The 12,612-nt window shown below is 58.2% G+C and overlaps 1 protein-coding gene across 1 annotated transcript; it reads right to left on the bottom strand.

The window, feature by feature from the left end:
* Positions 1-6,080: 6,080 nt before the first annotated feature.
* Positions 6,081-10,089, bottom strand: FOXJ1 (forkhead box J1; the record flags this gene model as incomplete). Its single annotated transcript, XM_084298537.1, has 2 exons — positions 6,081-6,899; positions 9,556-10,089. The coding sequence occupies 2 exons, from the start codon at positions 10,087-10,089 to the stop codon at positions 6,081-6,083; spliced, it is 1,353 nt and encodes a 450-aa protein (XP_084154663.1).
* Positions 10,090-12,612: the final 2,523 nt, after the last annotated feature.

The following is a 12,612-nucleotide window of genomic DNA, read 5'->3' as shown; positions in this document are numbered from 1 at the left end:
CGGGCAGATGGCAGGCACCTCTCCCCGCCGCGCACAGGGAAACCGAGCACCATGTGGGAGCGGAGCCATGCCTCCCTCGGCCGCCAGGCTGGCACGCTGCCCACCAGCACGCTGCCAGGCCAAATTCTTGGCGATTTCTAGGTTAACGCCCGCCGCTCGTGGTGCCCCCGCGTCCTCCTGCCTCCAGCCCCGCACATGGGATGGGAGCATCCCGGGGGATCCGCACCCAGCGTCCCCACGCTGCCCAGCATGGCCCCATCCGTAAGCCCTGCCTGTTTGGGGCTTATCCCCACGGTGACCCTAAAATCACCTGCTTGCCCCTGCAGCAGCACCCATGGGTTTGCTTTGGGTTTCTAAAACAAGCGTCTCGCCATCCTGAAAATAATAAAATAATCTCAGGACGTGGGATGACCCTAACGCTCCGAACCTGGAAATAAATCACCTGGAGAGGGGGAAAAAAAAAAATAAAATAAACAAAGGCTTTGTAAAGAAATCCCCGCGGCCCCAGCGCTTGTTTGCCAAGCGGCCAAGTTTCGACCTCGGCGTGACGTGGTTTCCCAAAGGAGGAGGCGAGGCTGGCACTTCCCTGCAGCTCAGCCCCGCCGTGGGGGGGGTGCTGGATGTGTCCCCCCTGCTTTCCCGCAGGGACAGCGCGGGCTGGGCTGGAGGAGCCCCGTGGGGACGCAGCCACCCACCCGGGCACACGTCGGAGGCACAGCGGGGAAGAAGAAGAAGAGGAGGAAGAGGAGGAGGAGGAGGAAGGGGCAGCATGCCTCGCATCTCCTCGTGACAGCACTCACGCAGGGGCCGTTGCACGGCGCTCCCCCCGCCACAGGGCAAGCCCCAGCCTGCCGGAGCATTGTGCTGGCCCTGCGGCGGGGAACGGCTGCTGGCAGCAGCCCCTGACCCTCCCAGGCACCCTGGGGCACGCAGGGAGGCAGGTGACGGAGGGGAGGTTTGCTGGGGGGGCTCTGGGGCACCGGCAGGTGCACCTGCTCTGTGCAATACGACTGAAAATATGAGGACAGAAGCATGTTCCCAAAGTGCTGCCCAAGCATTGCTTTGGGGTAGGAACGGCCCCCAGCAGAGCCCCGTGCCCTGCAAAACCCCAACGGGACCTAAAGCAGCTTCCACGGCAGGGAAGAGGAGCAGGACTGGGGTGGGCACGATGAACACAGAGGCAGAGCTGCAGGGGGCTCTGCTTTCCCCACTGGGGGCTTTGTACCCGACAGTGGGGTTTGGGTTCAGGTCCGTGTCGAGGCACCTCCTCGCCCTGCCTCAGTTTCCCCATGGCTGCTGAGCCAGTTGTCCAAGCCGTGTGAGTGCCACGGGTCCTGCTGGGCTCTAAAGGCAGCACAAGGCCATGGCTGGAAGAGCAAAAAAGGAGCTTTGCCCCTCTCTGCTTTCCGAGCTGCATTTCTCGGAGCTCTGGGGACACCACGGACTGGGAAGCTTGGAGCAGGAAGGTGTTTGCATCCAGCCCAAACCCTCCAGGAAAAAAACGCTGGGTCCGACCCCCTCACAGCTTCCCCAGCATTCAGCCAGGCTGGGTGTTGCTCCAACACCTCCATCCCCTTGGGTACAAACCCCTCCAAAACCAGTGTCACAGGAGTCCCCAAGCTGTCCCCAGACTTGGGACCAGGCTGATCCATTTTCCCTGCTGCCATCCCCATCCCGTGTCCCACGCAGGGTCCTCCCAGCCCTGCCCAAAGCCGTTCCCACGAGATCTCTCACCCACGTGAGCACGTTTAGGAACCTGGGTTTTTCTTTTTTCCCCCCAAACTTTGGAGGTTTGTTCATTGCTATGCAAGGCGAATCCATTCCTTTACCCTCCTCCATCCTGCCTCCCCCTTCTCCCCCCTGCCGCTCCGGCCCCATCCCAGCCCGGGAAGTGAAAGCGGGCTGAATTTTTCACGATGAGGAGAAAATAATAATAATAAAAATAAATCTGGGGGTAGGGGAAGAAACCATGAGCTGTGACCTCCTCCAAAACAGCACCAAACCCACACAAGGAAAACAAAAGGCGGCGAGATTAGCATTTCCAAGCCGAGCAGAGATGGCCCCAATCTTTGAGCTGTTTATTCTAGGCGTTGATTTTCAATATTTGGGATGATTAGCAAGTGAAAGCCGGCTGTTGCCAGAATGGCTCCGTGCCAGCCCTGCACTCAATGGAGGAGAAAGAAAGACGGGGCAAGAAAAGGAGAGAAAAGAAGGGCTTATGTGGATATTTCTTCCCCCCTCTGCGAACGGGGAGGTTGGTTGGAGGCGTCAATGTTTGCCCATCCGGGGAGGGTGACGGCTGAGGGGGAACGGGAGCGATAACTAATAACGGGATGGCCGCTGTGGGTTTCACAACACCGCTGGGATGGGGCAGGAGGAAGGAACCGGGCACTTCCCAGCTCGGCAAGCCCGGGCAGGCCGAGCCCGGTGCCCCCGGCGTGGCCGCGCCGCAGCCCAGGCCCAGGCCTAGGCCCCGGCCTGTTGCCGAAACCCCAGTGCCAGCCACCCCCTCATCGTGAGGGGGGGGAATAAAAACAACAAAGACATCCACGTCCAAGTTTGTTGTGTTGCTTTCAGGCGCGGAACAAAACGAGGTTGTTCCAGGCCTCGCCTGGTGCCTCCTTTGTATTCGCCCTTTTTCGCTTTACAGCCCTGGGCTGGCTCGGGCAGGGAGGAATGTTTTTTCCTGGCACAAATCTCTTGTTGGTTGTCCCCCCCCCCCCCGACAGGGCTCAGCTTTTTGCAGGGGGTTGAAGCAGAAACTATGTGGTTGTGGCCAGTAAAACACAGCAAAGCAGAGAAGCGAGGGGGCTGCCAGCTTTTCCCAGCGCTGCCGCTAACCCCGTTCGTGTGGGGGAAATGGCTGCCAAAGGGGAACGGAGAGGAGGAAGAGCCACTGCTGGGGTTTAGGCACAGAATCGGGGAAACATCTAGGCTGGAAAAGACCCCCGAGATCACCAAACCCAACCATCAACCTGAGCACCCAAATCCCATTGCTAAGCCACGTCCCTTAGTGCCACATCCACATGCCCCTAAATATCCCCCCAGGGATGGGGACTCCACCACCTCCCCACGGGGCCCATTCCAATGCCTGACTGCCCCCCAATTCCCCATTGCCTTTTGGGGTTCCCAGTGGGAAAGGAGAGCCAAGATTTGCCCCTAGAAGCCCCCAAAGGCATCAAAGCCCAAGGACAACCCTACCTCATCCAGAGGGCTGCATCCCAACCTTCCAGCACACACTAAAGCCACCTGCAGCAGTGAGCCCAGCCTTTATTTTGGGTTGAGACTGGCTGGATTGAGAGCAGCTGTGACCACCACCGAGCTAACAGGCAGCCCTGCTCTTGGGGATCCAGCAGATCACCATGGGGGTGGTAGGGCCTGAGGGCTGTGATGGCCTGGAGCGGGTCCAGCTGAAGCGCCGAGCTGGATGAGCCTGATGCAGGGTCCGGAGGGGACATCTCTGCCCCGAGGATGCCCCACACATGGCCAGAAACCCCTTCCAGCCCCTTCCTCCCATCTCCCCCAGCAGCATCACTGCCTTATGGATGTGGGCATGGATACCCCCAGCCCACCTGGCATTACACTGAGCCCTGGTCCCGCAGCCAGCCTGGCACCCCATTGCCCTCACTGAGCCTCCTGCTCCCCACTTGCATGCAGGCTCGCTTTGCTGCCGCTGCTTTGCTTCCCTGCCCTCACAGAGCCCAACAGCTCCTCGGCATAATTGGTCTCACGAGGGCTCAGCTATTCCTGAGGCTTTTGTGCAGCTCCTCTCGCCGCCCCGCACCCAGGAGGGCTCCCAACCCGCTTGTGTTTCTGCAGGGTGAGGTGGGGACAGGGCACGAGCAGGAGAGAAAACAGTGCCAGGCACCCACACCGTCACCCCCAGGAGCAGGGAATGATGCTCAAGGGCAGCTCTCAGCACCTGGGACGCCAGGCACAGCCACCCTTGTGCCCCATAGATGGTGTGTAACACGTGCCATGCATCGGGTGGTTCGTGCCTCAGTTTCCCCCTGGGGAATTGCTGAGCTCCCATGGACAGGGCTGAGAGCACCCACACTGCTCTCACTGGGTACTGGGCTGGGCTGTGACAACGAGATACCCTTTTTCTTCACAGGAGAGCCTCAGACAGAGCCAGGCTGTGCTAGAGGAAAACAAGAAACCAAAAGTCTTTTTTTTTTTTTCCCTTCTCCCCTTTTTTTTTTTTTTTTTAAAAAAAAAAAAGTCTTAAAATTACTTTCAGTGAAAAAATGGTTAAAGTATACACGTATCTTTGCAATTCTTCAGCAGCAGTCTGGAGGCCAAAAAAAACAGGAAAACATTAAAAAAAAAAAAATAATAACAACTAGCACCAGTACTGGTATATGCATCTACACTGCCCCCAAAGCCCCTCTGAGACACAGCCCTTGCCCCCCACCCCAGGGACACCACCCCTGGCTGGTTGGTGGTATCTCAGGGGGCTTCAGCTGCTGGCCCCAACCCCAGCCCCGCTTCCATGAGCTGAAGTTGTTGGGCTCACAGAGCGATTGGGTCAGGTCCTGGGGGGGATCTGCCAGGTGAAACCCCCAGCAGTCCCCCCCCCGTCCACATCCAGGGGTGCCACCAGCCTGTCCCACGCAGGACTGGTGCTCCCATCACTGCAGCTCCAACCTTTGGTGCCTGATGCCCCCTCAAGCGGCACCGCGTGCGAAAATTTGAGTGCAAATTACTCCAAGGGTGTTTTTAATTTTATTTTTAAGGCTGGTTTATTGACTCTTATGCTACAGCTATATTCCCGCTAAGTTAGGTTGCTCACATCGAAAGTCCTAAGTGCTTTTGTTAAAGATTTTCTTTTTTTTTTTTTTGGTTGCAATCTTCCATTTTTCAGCAAGTCTAAAGACACACCACCAACACTACAGCTTTTCCTTACTCCTACCTAGCAGCTACCATCACCCAAATCTCCTACAGCGAAGGGAAGGTGAAGAATCCAGTTCCCGAGAGCTTCAAGTCGAGTTTCAGCACAGTTTGGCTCCGCTCCCCCCGTGTCTCAACTTTGCCTGGAGCTCCTCCACGGGCACTGGGAACAGCGGTGATGCTGAAACACAGGGAAGGTTTATTCTGGTCTAGACCCTTGGGCAACAGCGGTGAGGATTTTGGGTGTAAAAAATATAAAAGTCACTTCTGGGAGCGACCCAGTCCCCTCTGCTCCTCTCCTGCCGTGGCCGAATCCTGGATCCTGACCGAAATTGCTGCTGCAGGGAGCCTCCCCGGTGCGAAGCAGACATGCGGGACGCTGCGGTCTTGGTTTGCAGAGTGACGAACGCGAGCTTGTACTCAGCAAAAATACAAAACAACCCCCAAACTGCATTTCCCCTATCCCCTCTGAAAAGACATTCTAATGCTAAAAATATAGGTTTCTTTGAATATATAATATATAATAGATTATATAAAAACATCTACAGAGACAGATTTGCTGATTTGCATCTGACTTTACAGACCTTTTCTTTTTCCCTAGGCACAATTCAGGAGGGAGGTTGAACTCGGAGAATCCAACAGGGACCTCTATTCGCCTGCTAGCTAATTATCACCTTACACCTACAAACTACCCTGGACAGAAAGAAAGAGACAAACGGAGAGAAGAAGGGGTGAGGAAATTGCACGTAGTCTATCGAGTTCCTAAGCCGCCAGGAATCTCCTCTCTCGGATCCGTTTAGCAGGTGCTCTCCTTTAGCCCAGGAGGAGTGCGTGCCATGTCCATTTCCACGGAAAAAAGAAGTCATTCACATTTCTTTCTTTAAAAAGTAAAAAAATAAGTACTGCTATATCCCTTTCTTGAGCGAACTCATGGACCACAGGCTTCTGGTGTGTCCTTTAAAAGTATTTCAAGCGATTTCTGCCTTCTTGTGTCATTCCCCCCCTGCTTCCCCTCCTTGCCACCCACCCCCCGCCGGCCTGGCTGCGAATAACCCTACGGTGAAGCTACAGAAGTTGCTGTGGATGTCTCTGCCTCTCGAAAATCTTGTCCCCCTTGCAAGTTCCAGCAGCACAGGGGGAGCACCCTGCTAAGGTCTCTGTGGGCTTGGCTGAGTCCTTCAGGTGGCCGCTTATAAAAAGGATCCCACACTGCTCCAGTCGTTCACGTCTGCAGGCAAAGAGGTGTCGCTGAGCTCAAACAACTGCTCCACGCCGACCGAGCCGGAGAGGTAATCGTTCCTGCCTTCGTCCCAGGGGTGCTGCAGGAAAGAAGTGGCCATGAAGGTCTCGTCAAAGTCCAGGTTGTTCTGGCTGGATTCGCTGAGGACCTGCTCGTGCCCAGCGGTGGTGCACCACTCCTGGGGACAGTCGAGGTGGCGCCCCTGCACCGTCAAGTCCACGTCGCGCCTGATGGGGCTGATGGGAGGCGTGAGCTCCAGGTCCTCAAAAGTGGAGAAGTCTCCGTTCAAGTTGGTGTCGAAGATGGCCTCCCAGTCAAAGTCGCCCTTCAGCGACCCCAGCTCGGTCTGCTCCTCCTGGGTGAGCAAGGCAGGGTTGGAGAGCCGGGACGACTTGGCCGTACGCTTGGGCAGGGGCTGCTTGCGCTTGTGGCCCGCCTTCCCGTCCGCCGGGTTCCAGTTCTGGTCGCCGGTGACTTCTTCGAACTCCTTCAGCAGCTGCTGGGACTCCACGTTGACGTTGAGGACGTTGCCGTTGGTCCAGGTGGAAGCCACGGGGCCGGCGCCGCAGCGCGCTTCTTGCTGGGCTCTGCCGGTGAAGGCCGGGTGGATCTGCACCGGGGGCATCCTCCGTTTCTTGAAGGCGCCGTTCATCAGCCGGTCGGCGTACTGGGGGTCGATCTTCCAAAAGCCGCCTTTCCCCGGCTCGTCCTTCTCCCGAGGCACCTTGATGAAGCACTTGTTCAAGGAGAGGTTGTGCCGGATGGAGTTCTAGACCCAAAAGAGAAGAGAGAGCGGGGTTGAGCGCCTGCCTCCTGCCGCAGCACCTACCCGCTGGGGAGCCGGGTGGGAAGGCACGTCGGCGGCAGGCAGCTTTGGGGAGAAAAGAAGGCAGAAATGGCAACGTGAAAGCATCCCAGGCTACGTGCCCAGCAGAAACTCCCCTGCCCCAGGCCACCAGCGCAGTTTTCCTGCCTCTCATCCAGAAGCAGCTGGAGTTAAGGGTTCGAGCTAGGACTTGCCAACCAACGGGGAGCGTTTGGGAACCTCTCCTTGGCTGTGCACCTGGGCCATGGGGCTTTGGATGATGCAGAGCACTGGGAGAAACCAGCCAGACCTGCTGCAGGAGCTCAGGTCCTGCACAGCAGATAAGGAGGAAGCCTTCACACCGCCATGGCCACAGCCACGTTGCAAGAGGCGATGCATGGCAGCACCGTGGGGCACAGCACCATCCTTCCACGCATCCCCCAGTTCTCCCGAGCTGATTGCTAGCAGCAAGGGGGGAATATTTCTCCCCAAACCAGCCACCGTGCCTCCCTGCGGCCAGGCTGACACAAAGGAGCTGGGTGAAGCCAAAGGGGCCCTTGGCTATCCCACTGCAGCCCCGTGCACAGCCGGAGCTCGCCCGGGCTATCTGCCCCCAGAGGTCCCTCCTGGCCCAGGAAGCCTGGTGTGAAGTCTCCACATCTTCATCAGCCACGGCTCAGAGTAGCTGGAGGGAGGAAAAAAAAAAAAAAAAAGACAAAAAAGAGGAGTTTCTGCTCCCGTCGAGCTGTTCTGAAGCCCTGAATGTGCCTAGAGTGATGTGAATAATCAGAAAGGAAACTCAGTTATTGGGTAAATAACACAGCGTCGGACTCCACAAAGCCAAGACTGTATTAAGAGATTGGATATGGTAGAGGGTTGGGTTCTTTTTCTTTTTTTTTTTTTTTTTTTAAATGTTGCCTGGATATCTTTATGCTTATTCATCCATAATCCGTAGTGCCGAGTAGGAAAAAACAAGGCTTGAATGCTCAGAGCTGTTGAAAAACACGCACACACACACAACAAAACCCTGCTCTGGGCTGAAGCTCCTCGGGTGCGTTGGCTCCTCTCCAAAGCACTCAGCTCCCACAGGAATAGATCCATCTCCCCCCGGAGTACGGGTGGCATGACCTTTCCAGGCTGTCTTCACATACGGGAATTGGGATAGTGGATGAGAACACAGCCTCGGAGAGAAAAAAGGAAGGAAAAAAAAAAAGAAAGGGGGAAAAAAAAAAAAAAAAAAAAAAGGAAAGAAGAAGCAGGAACCGCAGACATCCCTGCGAACGTTGCAGGCTGCGGCGATTCCAAGTTTACAGTTTAATGAAATTTTACAAGGGTCAGAGCCTTGCAAGCTGAATTCTCTGCTGTCTCCCCTCCCCTCCCCAAATTTCATTCAGCCTGGGCTGCCCTCCGTTATTCCCCAGCCAGTTAACATATTTATCATTCCTCCCCGCAACAATCCCGTGAGCCCCCTGCATGTCTGCAGAGAGGGATTGAAAACCCTGCTTTTTTTTCTTTTTTTAATAAACACATTTAATTAAAAACACGGTGATTAGCCGGCCGTGAGTTCACAGGAGAAAGCCAACATGCTGGCACACCACTCCTCCCCCCAAAAGGCTCCCAGACCCACCAGTAAAGCGGCCGTCCCTGAGGGCTCCCGGTTGCTGGAACCCTGTGCCCCCCGTCCCTGGGGTCCCCCTGAGGACAGCGTGGGGACGAGGGGTCCCCGTGCACCCCGTGGCTGTGCCCCGACCCCTGCAATGCCATCAGGGAGCTTCTGCTGTGCAACCCAGGGGGTCCAGATCCTAAGGGAGGATGCAGGTCCCACGCGGCCCCAAAGAAGGATGGGGGCTCCCTTCTTTGGGATGGGTTTTGGGGATTCTGGAGAGCCTCCTGCCTGAGGAGGCTGTGACGGGCGTTGTGCTGTGGGTTGCGGCTGGGAATGACCCGAGGAGAGGGGCGAGCCGCCCCGCTGCATCCTAAAAACCTCGTGGAGACCTCGCCTGGGGAGAGAGGGCACCGAGCAGGGAAAAGCCCCTGGCTTCGGGCTGTCCCCTACCCCTGGGGCCGGGTTTGTGCAAGCTGGGGGACAGCAGCCTCCCCCTGAGGCCTCCCCAGCTCAGCACAGCGATGGGGCCTCCAACACCCGCGGCGGCGTTTCTCCTCTAAGCCTCCCCAGCGAGGGATTTGCCCAGCAAGCAGCACCTCCATCCCTCTCCTCGGGGACGGGGACGCTCGATTCAGCAATTTCCCACGTGCCAAGCCCCGAGGGGAGCCACCAGGGCCCCCGAAAGGTGGAGCTGAGGGCAGACGCCTCGCACGCGCCTCCCCGATCCTAAAATGGCCCTGGGCTCTGCCCCGTAATGGCTCCTTCCCTCTGCCGCCCTCGTGGCTGCATCATCCCTGCGTGCCCGAGCCCGAGGCTCCTTCTCTCCATCCTTCCTCCCTCTCCAAGCACGGGGCTGGAATTTGGGGTGTCTCCATCCCCGGGGAAACCCGAGCTAAGCACAACCTCCCCAGGAGCAAGCTCCCCTTTACACCGAGGATTATCCCCAGCGCCTCCACCCCACACACCCAGCACCCCCCAAATGGGGTCTGCAGGCCCCCCCCACGAGGCACCCACCTGCCAGGTGGGGTCGGCGTGTCGGAAATAGCAGAAATTATCGGTAATCCACTTGTAGATGGCCGAGAGGGTGATTTTGGTCTTCTTGCTGGCCTCCATGGCCATGCAGATGAGGGTGGCGTAGGAGTAGGGCGGCTTGACGTGGGGGTTGCTCTTGTAGTCGATGTCCTCGGCGGGGGGCTGCATGCCCCCAACCGGGGGGGCCGTCCGCGAGGTGGAGGACGAGGTGGGCTTCCCGGGGGTGTGGGGCATCCCCATACAAGCCGGGTCGGCAGCCAGGGGCGAGCAGGGGGCGGCGAAAGCGGGGAGGCGGTGGTAATCGTGAGGGTCGGGGCCGCTGGGGCAGGAGGACGACTTGCCCACGTTGGCGTTGATGATGGAGAATTCCTGCAGCCACTGCAGGCTGGTCAGGCTGTCGTCCAGGTTGCTCGAGTCGCCCATGCCGCCGCCGCCGCCTTCCTGGCCTCGGGTCTCGGCCGCCCGCAGGCTCAGCCACCCCTCAGCCATGGCCGGGCGCCCCGGCAGCTCCAGCATCCACGGGGAGCGGCTGGAGGGAAGGGACGGGGCCGATCCTATAAAGGGAACGGGGAGGGGGTCAAGCCCCGAGGGTGATAGCCGGCCACCCGGGGGGGGGACGCGTGGTGGAGCCACCGCCGCCACCGTGATGCCTCCCTCCCTGCTGGGGGTTAGGGGAGCCCTGAATTTTGGGGGAATTCCGTTAAAGGGTTGCACCCTGCCAGCTCTCAGACCCCGTGTGCTGGTGATGCCCACCAGGCCGGGAGAAAATGGGAAAATAAGGAAACAAACCCCCAAAAAAACAACCAAAAAATCCCCATGACCAAACACAACCCAGCTTTGCAGTCCCACAAAATGAGGAAGCTTCCCCCCAAGGGACAGGGATGATTCTCCCCAAGGGCTCACCCACCCCTTTTGTCCCCTTTTTGTCCCACTTTGCCCTAATGGGACCAAAACCTAAAACCTCAGCACCCTAAGTGCCACTAAGCCCCCTTCAAGCTCCCCCCTGCTACCGACTTCCCTCGGCAGTTTGCTGTTCCCTCCACCTCACACCCCTAAAATCTCCTGCAGGGAACACGAACCCACCCCAAAAACACCCTTAGGGCCAGCAGGGGGGGGGTCAGGCTGGGGTGATCGTTGTGGGGTCGGTGTCCAGCCCCCCAGCCCGGCTGTAGGGCCGCCGGAGAGCCCCCGAGCCCTGTGGGGACGGCACCCGTGGGGTTGGAGCTGCGGGTTCCGAGTTCCACCGTTCAAACGGAGCGGCTGTAACAGCTGGGGGGGACCCAAAAACCCCATCCCGCTCCCCAAAACCAGGATTATCCCCCCCAAAAAAGGGGCTCAGGGCAGGGAGAGCCCTTTGGGATGCCCCCTCCCCGTGTCCCGCGGCCTGGCCCTGCAAACTCTGGGAGGGGAAATCCCAAAGCCCTTCACTTCGGGGAGGATGAGGGGGAATAATAATGGGAAATAAACGTCCCACCCCAAAATGAGCCGTCCCCAAAGGCCGCAGTTATGGGATCCCCTGGGCGCTGCCACCCCTCGGGACCATCCCGCGCCCACCCCAAAATACCGCCTTACCCCGTCCCAGCGACGTCCCCCCGCTCCCAAACTTGACGGGAGCGCGCAGGAAGCTTCTGGAATTTAAAGAAAAAAAACTTAAAAATCAAAAAAATGTATAAAAATATTTAAAAATATTTTTAAAATAGGAAAAAAATACTTAAAAAAAAAAAGAGGTGCCAAAAAGAAACCAACCAAGCACCCCCGGACTTGCGGGCAGCCGGAGAAGGGGCGTGCGGGTGGCGGCGGGGGTTAATTTTGGTTTAATTTCCCCCGTTTTTGGGTAAATGACGCCCCGGGCGCTGCCCGCCGTGATTTGCCGGCGGCCGCGGGGCGGCCATTAAGTAGCGGCTCCGAGAGGCTTCGCGCGTTGCCATGGCGACGCCCCGCCCCGTAAACAGCTTCGAGCCTCGCCATTGGCTCTCGCGTTGCCATGGAGATGGAAGGGGGGGAGCCTGCGGCCCTGAGGGGGAGGGGGCGGCCCTGAGGGGTTTGGGCTGAAATCCAGGGGTTTTGGGGTCTGGGGGTGAGCCCCCACAAAGGGGGGGGTGCGGGGCACGGCTTTGGGCCCGAATGGGGCCTCGCACGGGCAAATGGGGCCCCAAACAGCCAAATGGGGTCCCAAACAGTCAAATAGGGTCCCAAACAGTCAAATATGGTCCCAAAAAGCACCACAAGCACCCCAAAACCTCAACCCCGCGCCCCAGCCCTCTGCGGGGTCTGTGTGGGGCGAACCCAGCCCTTTCCTTCCTGTCTGTGTCCCCAGAGAGAGTAAACCCAGCGCTTTCCTCCTCGCCCGTGCCCTAAGAACAAGCTTTAGGGGAACGGGGGGCTGCCAGATTCCCCCTTACAGGATGGGCTCTGCCCTTAATTAATTAACGTGATTAACACCCTACAGGTGCCCCTGACCCCCCACAGCACCCCAAAGGCTGTCCTTTAGCACAGGACCGGTTGCGGGAGGATTAAGCCCCATGCGTTACCCTGCCCCACAGGGGAAGGGGCTGCCCGCCTGGAAGGGTTCATTGCCATTTTTTTACAGCCCAATCCCAGAAAGAGCCCCAAATCCAGCTGGTTTCTACCCTTTTACAGCAGCTCTCTCCGCAGCGGGACCTTCCCCTGCAAAAAAACCCTCCTAAGGCAGCAAGAGTGGGGGACAGCCGGCCCTTAGCCCACTGTGGGGTTTCCTGAGCGGTCCCATGGGGAAGCATTTTAGGGCTGGATTCTCCTATCCCATCCCCTGGCGGGACCCCTCACCCTGCTCTCGGTGCCCCCATCTCCCCCTTCCTCTCCAGGAAGGGTCCCTCTGGCCTTGCCCTCGCCCACCCCAAAGCCACCAGCCCCGTCTCTTCCCCTATGGGGTTTGTGTTTTGTGCCTTCTCCAGCCCAGCCAGGCTGGCAGAGCTTGGAGGGGGTCAGGAAATTGGGGTCGGGGGGTTGCTGAGGACATTTGTAGGGACATTTGAAGCAGCTGGGCTGATTGCGGGGTGG

Source organism: Netta rufina, assembly GCF_964035555.1.
Source record: "Netta rufina genome assembly, chromosome: 19".
Lineage (NCBI taxonomy): Eukaryota > Metazoa > Chordata > Aves > Anseriformes > Anatidae > Netta > Netta rufina.
This window is presented reverse-complemented; position numbering and strand designations above follow the sequence as displayed.